At 43.2% G+C, this 19,977-nt stretch overlaps 1 protein-coding gene across 1 annotated transcript in view; it reads right to left on the bottom strand.

Moving 5' to 3' along the window:
* The window catches only part of tefu (Serine/threonine-protein kinase tefu), a 912,746-nt gene that overhangs the window by 210,782 nt on the left and 681,987 nt on the right, over window positions 1-19,977 (bottom strand). The window contains exons 34-35 of the mRNA XM_068385552.1: window positions 19,490-19,665; window positions 18,787-18,947 (exon numbers count right to left, since the gene is read on the bottom strand). Of these exons, the coding sequence (XP_068241653.1) occupies window positions 18,787-18,947; window positions 19,490-19,665 (337 nt within the window). The remainder of the gene's footprint in view (window positions 1-18,786; window positions 18,948-19,489; window positions 19,666-19,977) is intronic.

The following is a 19,977-nucleotide window of genomic DNA, read 5'->3' as shown; positions in this document are numbered from 1 at the left end:
CCAGAGACTTCCTTGTACAGTCCTTCAGATAGTGGGCCGTAAACGTGGACTGCCTGGACCATGTACCTGCCTTCAGGATCTGGCCCAACGCCATGTTCTTATCGAAGGCTAGTGACATGCTCAGACCCCTAATATCATGAGGGCGCAGTCTACCCAGCACCGAGGATCTGTCACTGTCATAGGCTCTCTTTATGACTTGACGCAACCAGGAGGAGATGGTGTTCCTAGACACTGCCTTCTTTACCGGGCCCAAGGAGACAAACAGGCTCTTAATACCAGGGCGAAGTCTGGCTGTCCTTTTCAGGTATTTCCTAACTGCCCTGACTGGGCATAGCAATAAATCCCCTGGATTGTCTGACCACGGAATCGCTGGGACCGAAAATCCCTCAAACCTAGGGTCCCACGACGCGGGGTTCTGCGTTTTGGCTACGAAATCAGGCAAGAACTTGAAACTCAAATCTTTCCACCCTTTCGAGTGCGAAACCTCGTACGACAGCCCGTGGAGCTTGCTAACTCGTTTAGCCGAGGCCAGAGCGAGGAGGAAGACTGTCTTGAGGGTGAGATCTTTGTCAAGAATGTTCCTGAGAGGTTCGAAGGGTGGTGTAGAAAGAGACTTAAGGACTCTGGCCACGTCCCACTGCGGCACTCTAGATAACCGGGGAGAACACGATTGTTCGAAGCTCTTAATGAGCATCGAGATCTGCCGGGAAGCTCCTAGATCGAGTCCCTTGAGGAGAAAGACCTGACTCAAAGTGGCCCGGACACCATTGATGGCCGGGATAGAAACTCCTAGGTCGTCCCTCAGATGAACCAGGAAGTCCGCTACCTTATGAATGGAGGCATCCAGCGGCCTGAGGTTCTGGGAGGCGCACTATTTCGTGAAAGTGGCTTGATAACCGAGACTGAGGATCGTCTCAGATACCCCGACATCCTCGCGGCGGTCTTAGACGAGTATCCCTCCTTCCTCAGGAGACGCTCGATAACCTCCATGTGTGTAGGCGGAGAGACCGAGGATTTTTGTGAAACTTCTCAAAGTGGGGCTGAAGGAGGAGGTCTTCTCTGTCCGGAAGCGGCCAGGGTGGAAGGACCGCCAGTTCCTTTAGGTCCGCGAACCATTCTCTCTCTCTCGCCACCAGGGCGCTACCAAAGTCATCCGCAGGTTCTTTGCACGCCTGACACTGTTGAGGACCTGTCTGAGGGTCCTGAAGGGAGGGAAGGCATACACGTCGAGGCTGTCCCAAGTGTGTTGGAAGGCGTCCTCGAACGCCGCTGCTGGGTCTGGCACTGGAGAACAGAACACGGGGAGCTGGGCGTTGAGCTTTGTGGCGAAGAGGTCCATTACCGGTGATCCAAATCTCAGGATGATTATCTGGGCCACATCTACTGTAGGTGTAGGGACCACTCCGACCCTATTACTTGGCCCATCCTGCCGAGGCCGTCGGCTAAGACGTTCCTCTTCCCTGGAATGAACCTAGCCGTGAGCTCGATGTGTTCCTTCTTGGCCCATTCCAGAATCTTTGCCGTGAGATCGCACAGCTCCCTCGACTTTAGCCCTCCTTGCTTTTAAAATCACGTAGGCCACCACAGTGGCGTTGTCGCACATTAACGCCACTGTGTTCCCCCGGAGAAGGTGGACGAATTCTACGCACGCTCTCTGAACCGCCATCAGTTCCAGGACGTTTATATGAAAGTTCTTTTCCTCGGGGGACCACCTTCCCTTTGCTGATTCGTCGAGAAGATGGGCTCCCCACCCCTCCTTCGATGCGCCCGTGAAGAGCAACACCTCCAGCGGAGCGGTCGCGAACGGCATTCCTTTGAGGGTGTTCGCCCCGTCGGACCACCATTTCAGGGCTTCCTTTGTATCCGGGGACAAAGTGACTAACCTGTGCGGGGACTCCCCCAGGGACCAGAGTTCTTTCAGGTTCCACTGAACCACCCTGAACTTGAGTCTCCCCCGGGGGACTAACTTCTCTAACGACACCAGGTGGCCCACCAATCTCTGCCAGTCCTTGGCTCTCCTTGGGAGGCCCGATAGGAAGGGGAGAATTATTCGGTCCAGTTTTTCTAACCTTGTGGAGGATTTATTTTTGCTTTATTTTATTTTTTTGGTTTCGCCAAATCCTGAGAGAGAGAGAGAGAGAGAGAGAGAGAGAGAGAGAGAGAGAGAGAGCGAAAGTAGTTAGGTTAACGATCGTTTGTGGTGAGAAAGACTGTTGGTTTGAATGAGATTGTTTGTTTACATTTTTTAGTTAGGTTACGACAGTGGTGAATGTTTCGGAGCGAATGCTTTTTTTGATTGACTGCGTCCTGAGTCAGTTGTGTGAACGCTGGATTATATATATATTTTTCGACCAGCGTGGAAGTGTTTTTTTGATTTTCAAAGTAAGTACAGTTTTGTTTATCTTTGCTTGTCGTGATTGTGAATGATAGGAACAATTTATTATTTATCTTTGATTATAGTGCGATAGTTCAGTTAGCTAGAAGTGTTCGTAAGTGTTTTTCTTTCTTTATTTTTGGCAGGCCGTGATTCCTCCTTTGGAGAGACCCAAGTTTTTTGAAAGTGGATGTATTGTTGATGACTTGGCCTGTATTACGATTTTGTTTGGACTGCTCATTTGATTGATCAACTGTTGACGACCTGGCCTGTTTATTACAATTAAGATTTAGGATGATGATGTTGATGATGATGATGATATCGACGACGATGACACCCATGACCCCGAGGAGTTAAGTCCGTTATGGAAATTGAAAACAATCTTCGGGTTTCATATAGTGGTGTTGTGCCATAAAAGACAGTTGGCTTGTGTGTATAGACAGTGTTGGTGTCTATAAAATATATATAAACACAGATATTTATTTGGGTGTTGGTGTGCGGTTGATTTAAGTTTTGTTAGGGGTTTCGTTGATTATTTGAATGGTGGTTATTATATATTTAGTGTGAAGTTTATGATTAGTTGTAAGTGTAATTATTATTTTGATTGTGAATGGTTCCATGTTAAGTATTGTGGTATTAGGAAATATAGTTTTAAGGGTATGTTTTGTTTTGTTTGTCCTTTTGTCCAAGAGTCCAGTTGATAAAGTAAGGGGAAAGTTTGTGTTGTGGGACCATTGTCAGTAGGTGTGATTCAGGGTGTGGGGCTTGTTTTTTTTAACATCCCGCCACATTATTTTGGCGCCCGAACAGGGACTGCCGAGGTGGGATTGAAGCTAGACTCTTGGACAAAGGACTGCATTTGGATATGAAATTAGATTAAGGTTGATGAAAATGGAAGAGCAGAACAAGTTACTGAAGGAGGAATTGCGGCTGAGTAAGGAGCGTGAGGAGAGGTTGCTAATAGAGAATGAGAGGTTGAACTGGGAGAATGCGGCGATGCAGAAGGAGCTTAGGGAGTTAAAGGGGACAGTAGAGAGAGTGGAAGAATGTGTTGAGATGAGGATGCGAGAGAATGAAGAACGAATAGAGAAACGAATGGAAGATATGATGGGGCAAGTCATGGGGATGATGAAAACTATAATGGGTGAAGGTGCAGTCGGAGGAGTGTCCTCAGCTTCGGGGAATGGGTTGGTAGTGGAAGAGAAGGTTAAGGTAGGTGATAATGGGAAAGGAAGTGATAGTGATAGTAGTAATAGTGATGGTGATATTGAAAATAAGGGAATTAGGCATAGTAAGGATGAACAGAAAGGTGAGAGGAAAGATGAAAGGAAAGGTAAAAGTGATGTGAAGAAAGGGAAGAAAAAGTATCAGGCTGATAGCAAGGACGATCGTGAATGGGTGAAAGTGGTAAGTAAGAAAAAGGGTAAGAAAGGAATGGTTAAGGATAGGAATTTAAGTGTGGAAGTGGATTCATTGTATTCAAATGAGGAAGAAGGTAACAAGGGAGTAGACAGTGATGATAGCAGTGAGAATGAACGTGATGTGTGTAAGACTGTGTTTATGAGAGAGGTACCTCGGTGTGAAAGGTTCAATGAGCATAGCAGTAGGGATGTATATGATTTTTTCAAGGAGTATGAGAGGTATTGTCAGGATAAGTATGGTGATAGTAAAAGAGTTTGGGCTAGGGAGTTAGGAGAATATTTAACTGGGTATTTGTTGACGATGTATGGAGTGATAATGAGTGTAGGTGACGTTGATTATGAAAGTGTGAAAAAGAGAATAATTGAGCAGGTAAAACGTATGAAAGGGAGTGTTAAGTATAAGCGTAAGAATGATTTTGATGAAGCACGGATGAATGCAGGAGAAGCGATATCAATGTACGTATGTAGGTTGGAAACGTTAGCTAGGAAGAAGTATGGGGATGAAGGCATAAATGAGAATAAGGAGTTAATGAGGAAGTTTTTGGCTACTGTACCCGAGAATGTTGCTGAGTTTGTTAATTTGAAACGGAAGGAGAAAATGAGTTGGACGAAAGAAAGATTGACATGGGATGATATTTTAGAGATAGTTGAGGATTACGAGTTGGATAGGTGTATGAAAGAAAGTAAATCTGTGAGTGTAAGAACTGGAATGGAGGAAAGTGTGCCAGAATTTGTTAGTTTTAGAGATGCTGTTATGAGAGGACTGATGAGGGTAGCTGATAGTGTAGTAGATAGGAGTGTTAGGGCGAGTAATGTGGGAATACCTGTAAGGACAAATGAAGGGTTTAGGCAAGGGAATCAGGTTTGGAGGGATAGTAGTGTGAGTGCACATCGAGGTATGTCAGATAGCCGTGTCCGTGATGAAAAGTGTTATAGGTGTGGGAAAGTAGGTCATAAGAAGAATGAATGCAGATGGGCTCTAGGTGCTTGTTTTGGATGTGGTGAGGTAGGGCATAGAATTAGTGAGTGCAAGAAAGAGAAAGAGGTTAAGTGTTTTCGGTGTGGTATGATTGGGCATGTGGCGAGTGGATGTCGTAGTAATCGTATGAATGTGATTTGTGGTAATTGTGGTAAGGATGGTCATTATGCTAGAATGTGCAAGGAGCTGCGGGGTAAGTGTACTGAATGTGGTGCAGATGGACATGTAGCTAGAGTATGTAGGAAGAAGAGAGTAAGTCAGCCAGGATGTTCGGGAAACTAGAGTGTAAGAGGGTTCAGCTGGGTGAGTCCTCCTGTGTGTGTGGAAGGAATAGGATTAATGTTTGTGATAATGGGATGAGTAATTGGTTGGAAATGAGCAAGTATGAACCTATTATGCATGAGAAGTTAGGGCTGGAAAATAAACAATTAGTGTTAGTTGAATATAGGAAAAAGAGGCGTTTGAAAGTTTTAAGTGAGGATAAAGTGCAAGGGAAATTTATAGGTATAGGTAAGAATACGAATAAGTATGAGAAGGGTGTAAATGTACAAGTGATTGTGGAGGATAAATGTATTAATACAGATGAAACGTGGCTGAGTATGAATGATACTTATAGTGTGTGTGGCTTTTCGTTAGATGATGTAAAAGAAAAAATGAAGAATGCGAGAATGAGAGACAGGAGAATGATAAGTAGCATGAATGAATCTTTTGCTAAAGTTGAGAATGTTTTTGATAAAATGGATGAACTGTTTACAGAAATGAGTGTAATTATAGGGCCAAATGAGAACGAGGTAGATGGGATTGTACATGATATATTAGATGATAGGGATTTAGATAGGAATAGTGTTAATGTAGCGAATGATTGTGATAAGGAAGAAGTGAATGAGAGAGTATATGGGGGCCCAGTTACTCGGAGTAGAGGTCCCGTTCCCGACTGCGACTGGGTTATGAAAAAAATAATGCAAGTGTTGTGTGAGAAGGATTTGGCAAAGTAAGGGGGGAGGAATGTGGAGGATTTATTTTTGCTTTATTTTATTTTTTTGGTTTTGCCAAATCCTGAGAGAGAGAGAGAGAGAGAGAGAGAGAGAGAGAGAGAGAGAGAGAGAGAGAGAGAGAGATATTGTGTTAGCGAGCGAAAGTAGTTAGGTTAACGATCGTTTGTGGTGAGAAAGACTGTTGGTTTGAATGAGATTGTTTGTTTACATTTTTTAGTTAGGTTACGACAGTGGTGAATGTTTCGGAGCGAATGCTTTTTTTGATTGACTGCGTCCTGAGTCAGTTGTGTGAACGCTGGATTATATATATATTTTTCGACCAGCGTGGAAGTGTTTTTTTGATTTTCAAAGTAAGTACAGTTTTGTTTATCTTTGCTTGTCGTGATTGTGAATGATAGGAACAATTTATTATTTATCTTTGATTATAGTGCGATAGTTCAGTTAGCTAGAAGTGTTCGTAAGTGTTTTTCTTTCTTTATTTTTGGCAGGCCGTGATTCCTCCTTTGGAGAGACCCAAGTTTTTTGAAAGTGGATGTATTGTTGATGACTTGGCCTGTATTACGATTTTGTTTGGACTGCTCATTTGATTGATCAACTGTTGACGACCTGGCCTGTTTATTACAATTAAGATTTAGGATGATGATGTTGATGATGATGATGATATCGACGACGATGACACCCATGACCCCGAGGAGTTAAGTCCGTTATGGAAATTGAAAACAATCTTCGGGTTTCATATAGTGGTGTTGTGCCATAAAAGACAGTTGGCTTGTGTGTATAGACAGTGTTGGTGTCTATAAAATATATATAAACACAGATATTTATTTGGGTGTTGGTGTGCGGTTGATTTAAGTTTTGTTAGGGGTTTCGTTGATTATTTGAATGGTGGTTATTATATATTTAGTGTGAAGTTTATGATTAGTTGTAAGTGTAATTATTATTTTGATTGTGAATGGTTCCATGTTAAGTATTGTGGTATTAGGAAATATAGTTTTAAGGGTATGTTTTGTTTTGTTTGTCCTTTTGTCCAAGAGTCCAGTTGATAAAGTAAGGGGAAAGTTTGTGTTGTGGGACCATTGTCAGTAGGTGTGATTCAGGGTGTGGGGCTTGTTTTTTTTAACATCCCGCCACATTATTTTGGCGCCCGAACAGGGACTGCCGAGGTGGGATTGAAGCTAGACTCTTGGACAAAGGACTGCATTTGGATATGAAATTAGATTAAGGTTGATGAAAATGGAAGAGCAGAACAAGTTACTGAAGGAGGAATTGCGGCTGAGTAAGGAGCGTGAGGAGAGGTTGCTAATAGAGAATGAGAGGTTGAACTGGGAGAATGCGGCGATGCAGAAGGAGCTTAGGGAGTTAAAGGGGACAGTAGAGAGAGTGGAAGAATGTGTTGAGATGAGGATGCGAGAGAATGAAGAACGAATAGAGAAACGAATGGAAGATATGATGGGGCAAGTCATGGGGATGATGAAAACTATAATGGGTGAAGGTGCAGTCGGAGGAGTGTCCTCAGCTTCGGGGAATGGGTTGGTAGTGGAAGAGAAGGTTAAGGTAGGTGATAATGGGAAAGGAAGTGATAGTGATAGTAGTAATAGTGATGGTGATATTGAAAATAAGGGAATTAGGCATAGTAAGGATGAACAGAAAGGTGAGAGGAAAGATGAAAGGAAAGGTAAAAGTGATGTGAAGAAAGGGAAGAAAAAGTATCAGGCTGATAGCAAGGACGATCGTGAATGGGTGAAAGTGGTAAGTAAGAAAAAGGGTAAGAAAGGAATGGTTAAGGATAGGAATTTAAGTGTGGAAGTGGATTCATTGTATTCAAATGAGGAAGAAGGTAACAAGGGAGTAGACAGTGATGATAGCAGTGAGAATGAACGTGATGTGTGTAAGACTGTGTTTATGAGAGAGGTACCTCGGTGTGAAAGGTTCAATGAGCATAGCAGTAGGGATGTATATGATTTTTTCAAGGAGTATGAGAGGTATTGTCAGGATAAGTATGGTGATAGTAAAAGAGTTTGGGCTAGGGAGTTAGGAGAATATTTAACTGGGTATTTGTTGACGATGTATGGAGTGATAATGAGTGTAGGTGACGTTGATTATGAAAGTGTGAAAAAGAGAATAATTGAGCAGGTAAAACGTATGAAAGGGAGTGTTAAGTATAAGCGTAAGAATGATTTTGATGAAGCACGGATGAATGCAGGAGAAGCGATATCAATGTACGTATGTAGGTTGGAAACGTTAGCTAGGAAGAAGTATGGGGATGAAGGCATAAATGAGAATAAGGAGTTAATGAGGAAGTTTTTGGCTACTGTACCCGAGAATGTTGCTGAGTTTGTTAATTTGAAACGGAAGGAGAAAATGAGTTGGACGAAAGAAAGATTGACATGGGATGATATTTTAGAGATAGTTGAGGATTACGAGTTGGATAGGTGTATGAAAGAAAGTAAATCTGTGAGTGTAAGAACTGGAATGGAGGAAAGTGTGCCAGAATTTGTTAGTTTTAGAGATGCTGTTATGAGAGGACTGATGAGGGTAGCTGATAGTGTAGTAGATAGGAGTGTTAGGGCGAGTAATGTGGGAATACCTGTAAGGACAAATGAAGGGTTTAGGCAAGGGAATCAGGTTTGGAGGGATAGTAGTGTGAGTGCACATCGAGGTATGTCAGATAGCCGTGTCCGTGATGAAAAGTGTTATAGGTGTGGGAAAGTAGGTCATAAGAAGAATGAATGCAGATGGGCTCTAGGTGCTTGTTTTGGATGTGGTGAGGTAGGGCATAGAATTAGTGAGTGCAAGAAAGAGAAAGAGGTTAAGTGTTTTCGGTGTGGTATGATTGGGCATGTGGCGAGTGGATGTCGTAGTAATCGTATGAATGTGATTTGTGGTAATTGTGGTAAGGATGGTCATTATGCTAGAATGTGCAAGGAGCTGCGGGGTAAGTGTACTGAATGTGGTGCAGATGGACATGTAGCTAGAGTATGTAGGAAGAAGAGAGTAAGTCAGCCAGGATGTTCGGGAAACTAGAGTGTAAGAGGGTTCAGCTGGGTGAGTCCTCCTGTGTGTGTGGAAGGAATAGGATTAATGTTTGTGATAATGGGATGAGTAATTGGTTGGAAATGAGCAAGTATGAACCTATTATGCATGAGAAGTTAGGGCTGGAAAATAAACAATTAGTGTTAGTTGAATATAGGAAAAAGAGGCGTTTGAAAGTTTTAAGTGAGGATAAAGTGCAAGGGAAATTTATAGGTATAGGTAAGAATACGAATAAGTATGAGAAGGGTGTAAATGTACAAGTGATTGTGGAGGATAAATGTATTAATACAGATGAAACGTGGCTGAGTATGAATGATACTTATAGTGTGTGTGGCTTTTCGTTAGATGATGTAAAAGAAAAAATGAAGAATGCGAGAATGAGAGACAGGAGAATGATAAGTAGCATGAATGAATCTTTTGCTAAAGTTGAGAATGTTTTTGATAAAATGGATGAACTGTTTACAGAAATGAGTGTAATTATAGGGCCAAATGAGAACGAGGTAGATGGGATTGTACATGATATATTAGATGATAGGGATTTAGATAGGAATAGTGTTAATGTAGCGAATGATTGTGATAAGGAAGAAGTGAATGAGAGAGTATATGGGGGCCCAGTTACTCGGAGTAGAGGTCCCGTTCCCGACTGCGACTGGGTTATGAAAAAAATAATGCAAGTGTTGTGTGAGAAGGATTTGGCAAAGTAAGGGGGGAGGAATGTGGAGGATTTATTTTTGCTTTATTTTATTTTTTTGGTTTTGCCAAATCCTGAGAGAGAGAGAGAGAGAGAGAGAGAGAGAGAGAGAGAGAGAGAGAGAGAGAGAGAGAGAGAGAGAGAGAGAGAGAGAGAGATATTGTGTTAGCGAGCGAAAGTAGTTAGGTTAACGATCGTTTGTGGTGAGAAAGACTGTTGGTTTGAATGAGATTGTTTGTTTACATTTTTTAGTTAGGTTACGACAGTGGTGAATGTTTCGGAGCGAATGCTTTTTTTGATTGACTGCGTCCTGAGTCAGTTGTGTGAACGCTGGATTATATATATATTTTTCGACCAGCGTGGAAGTGTTTTTTTGATTTTCAAAGTAAGTACAGTTTTGTTTATCTTTGCTTGTCGTGATTGTGAATGATAGGAACAATTTATTATTTATCTTTGATTATAGTGCGATAGTTCAGTTAGCTAGAAGTGTTCGTAAGTGTTTTTCTTTCTTTATTTTTGGCAGGCCGTGATTCCTCCTTTGGAGAGACCCAAATTTTTTGAAAGTGGATGTATTGTTGATGACTTGGCCTGTATTACGATTTTGTTTGGACTGCTCATTTGATTGATCAACTGTTGACGACCTGGCCTGTTTATTACAATTAAGATTTAGGATGATGATGTTGATGATGATGATGATATCGACGACGATGACACCCATGACCCCGAGGAGTTAAGTCCGTTATGGAAATTGAAAACAATCTTCGGGTTTCATATACAGTAGGGTCCCGAATTATGCGAGAATTTGGTCGATTAATGACCTCGTGTAAATGGAAAATCGCGAATTTCGAAACACACAACAGAAATAATTCCATTGCGGCCATGGCAACCAGCAATTTGCCTATTCAAATGTGTTTACTACCCATTTCCAATACTTTCTTTGTACTATACTGTATTTCTTTATAATATCAAATTGTTCTTGTAAATAAATAAAACATTTAATATACTTTAAAGTTCTAATAACTTGAAAAATGGTTAAAATTACAACCAGGATAGGTGTAAACACCATATATTTCCCATTATAACACAACCCAAAATACAGACAAATTTTAATGTTTGCCATATCTATTGTATAATACAACTGGTGAATAGCAAAACCATCACTCTATAGACTAGCTTGTTGTATGATTGAAAATCCAGAATTATCAAAATAAAGGCGATTTTATATCATGCGTTTCCTAAACACGCTAAAAAGCACAATAGAAAACGACAACCAATGTTTTGTTTACGTTTATCTCTGATCACAACGAAGAAACAGACGCATTTATACATCTGTGTTTTTGAATTGACAGCAATTTTACCAAGTATAGATTATATGTTGAATTTGTTATTACCAATGTTCTAATTATTTTTTATTAGAACTTTCAAATAAATGAAATGAATGCCATTTATGAAATGTTTTTCTTTATGATGCCGCCTGAAACGGAAACCTTCCATTTGTTTACGCTCCATCTTCGATCATAATAAACAAACGAATGCATTAAACACACATGATCTAAGTCATAACTAATGATATTACAAACATTTAGTAAACATTATGTTATTACAAATATTTTACTTACCGTATCCATATAAATTCCTAAATTCGTAGCAAAGCTGGAAATTTTTTTTTCCTTATGCGTTTAATCCACAATAGCAAACTGCCGCTAATGACAGAGTGATAACTTACGATAATTCTAAACTGTTACGAAAGATAATTGTCCTTTCCATATCCAAAATACTTTTCTTAACTTCAGTTATAAGTCAACTTGTACCCACCTCAATTATGGATCCATATGCAAAAAAGGTAAAAGAAGAAAGTACTAGGCCTATTTTTAAAGTCACCGAACAATTAGGTTACCGCTATAACGTTCGATGTGTGAGAGAGAGAGAGAGAGAGAGAGAGAGAGAGAGAGAGAGAGAGAGAGAGAGAGAGAGAGAGAGAGAGAGAGGGATGGTTTTAAAGTACTAAACAATAAATATGATAGGTTATAACACATTGGTGTTTATGTAATATTAACTGTATAGATGGTTTGAATAAGTTAAGAAATGGTGTAAACAATTCTTTGTTATTGTATTCGCGCGGAAGCTAGACATCAGCTGATGTGATCACAGCCAAAAGTAAAACAAAAATAAGTTAGCAATACTCGATTTTTAAAACACACCCGAAATTTAACAACATAAGTACATGTTTTATTATAGCGCAATTGACATTTAAAGAGTAAAAATTTTCTGGAATAGAATGGTGTTCCCTAAAAAATAGTGGTTTGCGGACGAAATCGGTTACCGTATTTTAAGCTATGATTGAAATGGATGTATACACGGTATAATTTTTTCGTTTTGTATTTAATTGACACTTCAAGAAAACCGATTTTGGTTTCTTCATCTATTTGTAAGTATTGTATAACGAGAGAGAGAGAGAGAGAGAGAGAGAGAGAGAGAGAGAGAGAGAGAGAGAGAGAGAGAGATATTATGACGCAGAAGGTTACAGACCTAGAACAGGGGAGGATGAAGGTGGGGGGAGTGATGAGATAGGCTGGGTGGACTCGCAGGGGAGACGGTAGGAAACGGGGGAAGGGGGGATTTGGTTGCCAGTGGCTAAAAATAGATTCTGAAAGACGGTAAAGGGAAAAACGAATCCCATCGAATAAACAGAATAAGGAAAGGGAATAAGATCCAGAGGAATAATAGATATAATGGAATGAAAATGACTAGATGGTGTTAGTTGTGATAAGAATAATTTAGATATTTGAAATAAGAGTGTCTGAGGAGGTATAGAAGGAATTCGTGATAAATATAGAGGAATATCAAAGGATACAGTTAGTTTGCATTAAAGGGTTTGTTATCGTTTATCGGCAGAGAATAGCCTAAACTTCGGTAACGAGTCGTCAATATTTTGTCATATTTTAAACAGTATACATTTGATTTGCAAACATTGGTTTTGTAGAGTAGACGGTAAAATAAAATCGAGAGAGAGAGAGAGAGGGATTTCTGCCATCAAATCTCTCTCTCTCTCTCTCTCTCTCTCTCTCTCTCTCTCTCTCTCTCTCTCTCTCTCTCTCTCTCTCTCGATTTTATTTTACCGTCTACTCTACAAAACCAATGTTTGCAAATCAAATGTATACTGTTTAAAATATGACAAAATATTGACGACTCGTTACCGAAGTTTAGGCTATTCACTGCCAATAAACGAACCCAGTCTACTCGTGAAAACCTTGAACGCCCAGAGGGAAAAATAAGGCTTTTAAATATACTGTACTAAACAAAAATAATGCTTTAATATACCATCATTAACACTACCATTACAATTATCGTAAGGTTGGAGAAAGATAAAGATTGCCGAGAACGTAACCACATTTCTGTTTACATTTTGTCAGCTGGACTCGCACAGTTAACAGTTGATTTCATTGTTGATGTGGAATTTTATCCTTAAATAGGCTATTCATTATGAAATTATGTTAATGAAATGTAATGTTGATATTGTTTTGTAACATTTATTATAAATCACCGTATTTAGGGCTACCAATATACTTAAAAAGACAATAGATTTGATACATTTTGTAGTGCTTGACTCGCAAACTTTGAACAGCCTCGCAGATACAGAAAATTTATTTTTGAAAAATAGCGATCGCGGAAAAGGGGAATCGTGTAATTCGAACACGCTTAATTCGGGACCCTACTGTAGTGGTGTTGTGCCATAAAAGACAGTTGGCTTGTGTGTATAGACAGTGTTGGTGTCTATAAAATATATATAAACACATATATTTATTTGGGTGTTGGTGTGCGGTTGATTTAAGTTTTGTTAGGGATTTCGTTGATTATTTGAATGGTGGTTATTATATATTTAGTGTGAAGTTTATGATTAGTTGTAAGTGTAATTATTATTTTGATTGTGAATGGTTCCATGTTAAGTATTGTGGTATTAGGAAATATAGTTTTAAGGGTATGTTTTGTTTTGTTTGTCCTTTTGTCCAAGAGTCCAGTTGATAAAGTAAGGGGAAAGTTTGTGTTGTGGGACCATTGTCAGTAGGTGTGATTCAGGGTGTGGGGCTTGTTTTTTTAACATCCCGCCACAACCTCTCTGAGTAGGGGAAGGCCCTCCCCAACTTGGAGTCTAGGACCATCCCCAGGTAAGTCATCCTGGTTGAGGGAATCAACTGTGACTTTTCCAAGTTGACGGTGAGCCCCAAGTCCTTGCAGAACCGTAAAAGCTTCGCACCTTGCTCCTTCAGTACTTCCTCTGAGGCTGAAAGCAACAACCAGTCGTCTAGCTACCAGATCAGGGGGATCCCCTGCTCGTGAGCCCAGACTGACACTGTTGTGAAGACCCTTGTGAAGACCTGAGGAGCTGTCAACAGTCCGAAGCATAGGGTTCTGAACTCCAACGACTGGGAACCCCACTTTACCCTTAGGAACTTCCTGCTGGAGGGGGGACAGGGATCTGAAAATACGCGTCGTTGAGATCCAGCGACATCATGAAGTCTCCTTCCCTCAAGGCTGCCATCACCGACTTCGGGGTATCCATCTTGAAGTCGGTCTTGCATATGAACTTGTTGAGGGCCGAGAGGTCTATGACCGGCCTCCAACCCCCTGTCGCCTTCTCTACCAGGAAGAGCCTGCTGTAGAACCCCAGGGAGGGGTCCTTGACTAGTTCTAATGCCCCTTTGGTGAGCATGGCCGACACTTCTTCCTGTAACGCCGCCTTCTTCAAGGGGTCTTTGAGAGCCAACCACTCCGCCCGTTGGTCGGGGATTAGAGGGGGCAAGTCTGCCAAAAAGGGAACTCTGTACCCGTCCCTCAGGACTGCCACGGACCATGGATCTGCTCCGTTGTCCCGCCATGCTTGCTAAGAACGTTTGAGGCATCCCCCTACCTGAGGCTTCGGCAGGATTAGGGGGCCTCACTCCCTACCTTCTCCTGGAGGCGCAACTCGACCGTCCTCTCCTGGAGTTGTAGTAGTTAGGCCTAAAGGAGGCCTGCGGAGTCATGTTTCTCCTACGGGGGGGCTGCGAGGCTTGACGCCAGGAAGACGAAGGGGAAACCCGTCTGGGTTGTGCTGCCGAGGAGTGGGGACCGTCTGAAGCAATCCTTCTGTGCGTTGGTCGCCTTGATGTAGGGATCCTGGACTCTCCTGTCTCCTTGATTTTTCTTACCCTCTCCATAACTTCCTCTACTGCCTTCAGGGGAAGACGGAGTCGCCCCACGCAGGGGAGTTCCTCAGGCACTTCACCTCTCTCTCGGGCAGCCTACAAACCAATTTAATGAGAACGGTGTCTCTTTTCCGTAACACCCAGTTAGCCGTCTGCGTGAGGGACTGGAAGGCAAGGAATTTCATTGCCTTCCCCCCTCAGCGGTTCAGTTCTTGGAGTAAGGTTTGATTTTCCGGCACTGTCAGATCATGGGACGACTGAAAGCCTACAAGGGTACACGCCCACCAGTCCAGCCATGCCATGACGTTCACTATGTCCTGGGCCGTGTCCTCCATCATCGCGGCCTCTGCTGGGGAAAAGCACACTGGGGCAGAGGAGGCCCTGTCTTCCGCACTCCCTTGGTTAAGAGTGGCTACTGAAGTTTCGACTGCGCGGGGTCCCGCTCGCCACCCGTCCGGGACATAAAACTGCTTCTGGGTCCTTAACCCCGGAAGCAGCTTGAAGGACCCTTGGGCCCTGTGAGAGTCTGCCTGACCCGCGACGTATCTGTCCACGTGGTCCATCCCCAATTTAACGTCTGGGGCCAACGGAAGGGTTAGGGGCGGCTTTTGTTGGACAGGGTTGTCTACAAACCTGCCCAGACCCAAGAGCCAGGCCTGCTCTGTCGAGGGTTTCGGGTCGTCCAGCCTGTGGTGCCGTCTCATCAGAGCCAGCACCTTCCTGTAGGAGGAGACGTCATCTACTGAGCATTCTCCACCGTCCATGAGTCCTTCCATCACTTGATCCTCCGCGTCGGGTGCACCGTCGATCACGGATGGAGCCACGTGGGAGGCTAGGTCCTCTCTCTCTCGCCGAACCAATGGCGCGGGAACTTCCAGCACGGATGGCTCCGCTGAGACGGAGGTAGCCGTCATGGGTCTACCCCCTCCCGAGGAGCTTTGTGGGGCCAGGGGCCTACGGTGATCTTCCGGTTGACCAGGGCGCTTGGATAGAGCTGCCGTGGAACTGGGTATAGGGGCCATGTTACCGGGCCGAAGGGGCAGCTCTCTCCGCTGGGCGGATGGAGCCGGTGCCTTTGCGGGTTTAGGCTTGGCGAAGCCGACCTGTGTTGAGGCTTCGGACGACGAGCAGACCGATCGGACGTCCCGTGTCGTGAGGGCGAAGTTGCGGTTTTAGGGGGCAACCCGGATGAGCCTGGAGCGGAGGCTGCCCTGATCAACACGCTGCGGGGAATCGTCACACGGACCCACTTATCCCTGGACGAACCCCCTTTCTTGCTTTTGTTCTTGGAGGTCCTCGAGCGTTTCCTGGACGGGGCTGAGCGGGAGCGAAACATCCTCCTCCGGGACCTCTTCCGCTTCTTTCTCGCCTCACGGGGATCGGAGTCTTCCGATGAGGACGAGTCTGACGAGGATGGTGAAGAGGAGGACGAAGAAGAGGTGGAAGAAGAGCTCGCCGAGTCCTCCGAGACCTCCGATGCCGATGTAGGGTCCACGTGCTGCTTCACCGGCGTGAACGGCTGCATAAAGTCGGTTGGAAGCGTCGACGACGGTGCCGGGGGAGTCCGTACAGTCTTCCTGGACGCGAACCAGCCGCCAAACTCTTCCTCTTGGCGCATCGGCGACCTGAAGGGCGTCCTAGGCGCCGTTCAAACGATGGAGTTGAGGTCCGACGAACCTGTCGGCGGCCTCTCATTGTCTACTTTTCCCCTGGGCACTGAAATACCTGAAACAAACTGCCATGATGCGGGGGAAGGAGCCGGAGCAGTCTTCCCCCACACCGGGTCTTCGGTAGAGGCGGATCCTGTAGGCAACAGGACTTCGTCTCCCGAGCACACTCCCGCTTCCCCAGCAGGCCCCCCACACACCTGCAAAGAAACAACATCCCCCACATTAGGAACATTGGACTCATGGGGAACGGCAATGGGCTGCTTCCCCGCAACGGACTTACCTCGTCCCCTACTCTGGGTAGGGGAAGGCGAAGGGGAACCTCTCTCCGAAGGAGCCGTGGGCGAAACCAAGGGCGAGGCAGCACCCACCTTCTTAGGAGACCTCTTAGATGCCTTTTCTTCTTTGTTCCGTACAAGGCCCACTGGATTTCTGGCCAGGCCTCGCACTCCGGACACGTGGCGGACGGGGAACACACGCTGCCCCTGCACGATGAACACAGGGTATGCGGGTCAACCTCCGGTTTAGATAGAAACACAAAACACGATTTACCGGTCTTAGGCCCGGGGCAACGACGTTTGTGATCCATACTAGAACACAAAAGCACCAAGCAACACAAGAACACAGGGGAAAGAGGTGGATGAAAGGATACAAGGGAATCGGTAAACACGCAGTAACCACGTGGGGACACAGAGGGTCGCACGGGATGTGAGAGCGGCGAGATGTGAATCACGCCGCGACCAGAAGCTTACTGGTGACCGAGACCTAGCTCCATGCTCTCGCACGCTGACCCGGGTCGCCTCAGGGTGAGTATCCTTCCGCCACTATAGAAAACGGAGATAGGGGAAACTACTGTACACAAAATTCTTGTCGGTAGGGAGGAGAATCCCAGATACTCCTAAGAAAGTAGTTCGAGGTAAGTACTCCGTGTTGGAACAAATATCCTTTTTAAATTTGCTTGTTGTATTTTTTCATAACATGATCCAGATTGCTCAATAATTTCTTAAATCAGTGAGCTACAACTTTATAATTCAATGTCTGAAAGAAATCTTCCTTGAACTACATATTGCTTGTTGGGTCCCCTTTCGCAGAACAAAAACAAGGGGTGATGCCCCGTAACTTTACATTTTTACAGATGAGGCCATTTATTGACCTTCGGATTAGATGGGATCAACCGATGCTTCATGAAACGAGGGTATGGAGATGGTCTTGAATCTTTGTTGTGTGTTGACGGGTTCTTGGTTTGGTAACGAATTCGGGCAAGAAACTAAGAGACTTTCTTCCAACCTATTGGGATATACAAGAAAGGAAAACTCTTATCATCAAAGTTACTGCAAACAAAAAGATGATCTTGGGAGTTATGACTCCTCTCTGATGACCTTCTCAAACGCTTGTACAGAGCATAATTCGAGAATTGAGAACACAGGTCACATCCCACTCATGGGGCCTGTCTCGGGGTGGACAGAATTGCTCGATGTTCTTAACAATCATAGAAAACTCCCACAAAGAGGAGAGCTTTATGTTCTAAAATTGGAAGACAGGACTCAAGACTGGGCAGTAGCCTTCCACAGTCGTGACAGAGTGGAGCTTCTTGATGAAGATTGACAAGTAAGTTTGCAATCTGCTCTAAAATACTAACAGATTGTGGCCATCTGGGAGCAACTAAGTTCATTTGAGATCTAGCAATGAATCAAATTGAACAGGGGAAAGGTGTGAATTGCCAGCCAGATGTACTCCTATTTTGTCAACTTGCACAGAAGTGGGGAAGCTGTTCCTGCTTGCCTTCTGATTTAAGCTACTACAGCAGTCATGTTACACATCAATACTACTGAGTATTCCCAAACTTATTGCAATGCTTGTATCTCCAGACCACTGATGCAGATGCATTTTTTCTGCTGACAACACACCTGACACAACCAAATTACACAAGTGAAAGCCCCGCACCTGCATTGATGCATCTGAAAACAGTTGAAAGTCTAAAGACTCCCCTGGTGACGTTTCCATTATCCTTTATCAATGAAATAGAGTAGAACGGGGGGAAATTCTGGGTCGACCACTGATCCCCTAATACTACAGAATGGATCTCTTGTAGAGATGCCCTGACTCCCTGAAGGCACAAGCTTCTAAAACAAGGAAGGGTGGCCAAATTATATGATGAAAAGTTTCTGTAGCATTAGGTAGCAGAAGAGGATTCTACGCCTGAGGTAGTTAGTTACCAATATCCCTCATGTGAGGGATACTCATTGGGATAAAAAGACCCAAAATTTTTGTCAACTGAGGATTTTATCCTCAACTAAAGGTACCTTTTCAGTTTGCCATGATATAAACACATCATCAATATATAATCTGAAAATCTCTCTACTGAAAATTAATGACTATCAAGTTCTTTATAATCTTTATTAAGCTCCATTACCACAAACAAAAATCATAAAAAACTTACTTTTATTCTACAAACAGGGAGTATGTAAGTCAAAATCTCGCTACCACATCCTGCTTCAATCAACAAACATGTCAGACTGGATATCCAATTTTCAAAATTACTTCCACCAATCCACTTTTCACAGTCTTCGACAATAAATTTATATGTAGCACAATCGATCCCTGCAAAATAAATAATGGTACCACTTTACATGAACAACATTCTAAAAGTTGAAATTTTTTTCAATTTAACTGAAACCTGAATAAATAAATATATACAATCCTTTGACATAATAATGTTTTACATATATTCCCTGTGTACTTTAAATCACATAAAATCACCTAATACCTGATAAGGTCTAGCATGGTTTTAGTTATAGCCCATAGATTACTAGCAGCAGGTAGTTTCCGAGATTCTGCCCTAGTAAACAGAACTCTGAACACTTTACCTAAATTTTCTGTAAAAAATGTCAACTCAAAGGTTTAAATCCTACACCACAAATCTTGTATTTCTCTAATTTTCAGAATCTGAAAGGTCACACCTTGGCATAAAAGGCTCACACTTTATGAAAAGTAAACTAGCTTTGACAGTTCAAACTTGAACTTTATTTTCAAAATCTGAAAGTTTTAACCTGGGTATAAAAGGCTCACACTTTTTTTAGAATTAGCTTTAAAATTTCAAACTTAAACTTGGCATTTTAGATTGCTTTAAATCATAAGCCTACCTGATTCACTAGGAGAACCTGCTTTGGATCTATGACGTGACATGAACGGATATAAGGCTTTAAGGACACTTTCTTCAAGAGTTCGAGCAGCTTTATAACCATCTTGAGTGGCTAAGATCTTATATAAGGCACTGCTGGCAGCTTCGGCAACATCTACGCTATCAGTAGTGAGATACCTAATAAAATAAAATATAACAACAATTAGAATAACGCCAACGTATCCCTGCGTGTCATAAGGGTCGACTAAAAGGGACGGGATGAGGGGGCTGGGAACCCCCTCTGCTGTATTATAATCCTGTGAGACATCAAAGAGGTGGAGCTGGGGGGAGAGTGACTGCTCCCCACACTCTAGTTTTGGGGTGTTTGAATGTGCGTGGATGTAGTACGATACAGAGTAAAAGATGTGAGATTCGAAGTATGTTTAGGAATAGAGGGATGGATATATTAGCTTTGTGTGAGACAAAGATAAAAGGGAAAGGTGAAGTGAT

This window comes from Palaemon carinicauda, chromosome 13, assembly GCF_036898095.1.
Source record: "Palaemon carinicauda isolate YSFRI2023 chromosome 13, ASM3689809v2, whole genome shotgun sequence".
NCBI classification, from domain to species: domain Eukaryota; kingdom Metazoa; phylum Arthropoda; class Malacostraca; order Decapoda; family Palaemonidae; genus Palaemon; species Palaemon carinicauda.
This window is presented reverse-complemented; position numbering and strand designations above follow the sequence as displayed.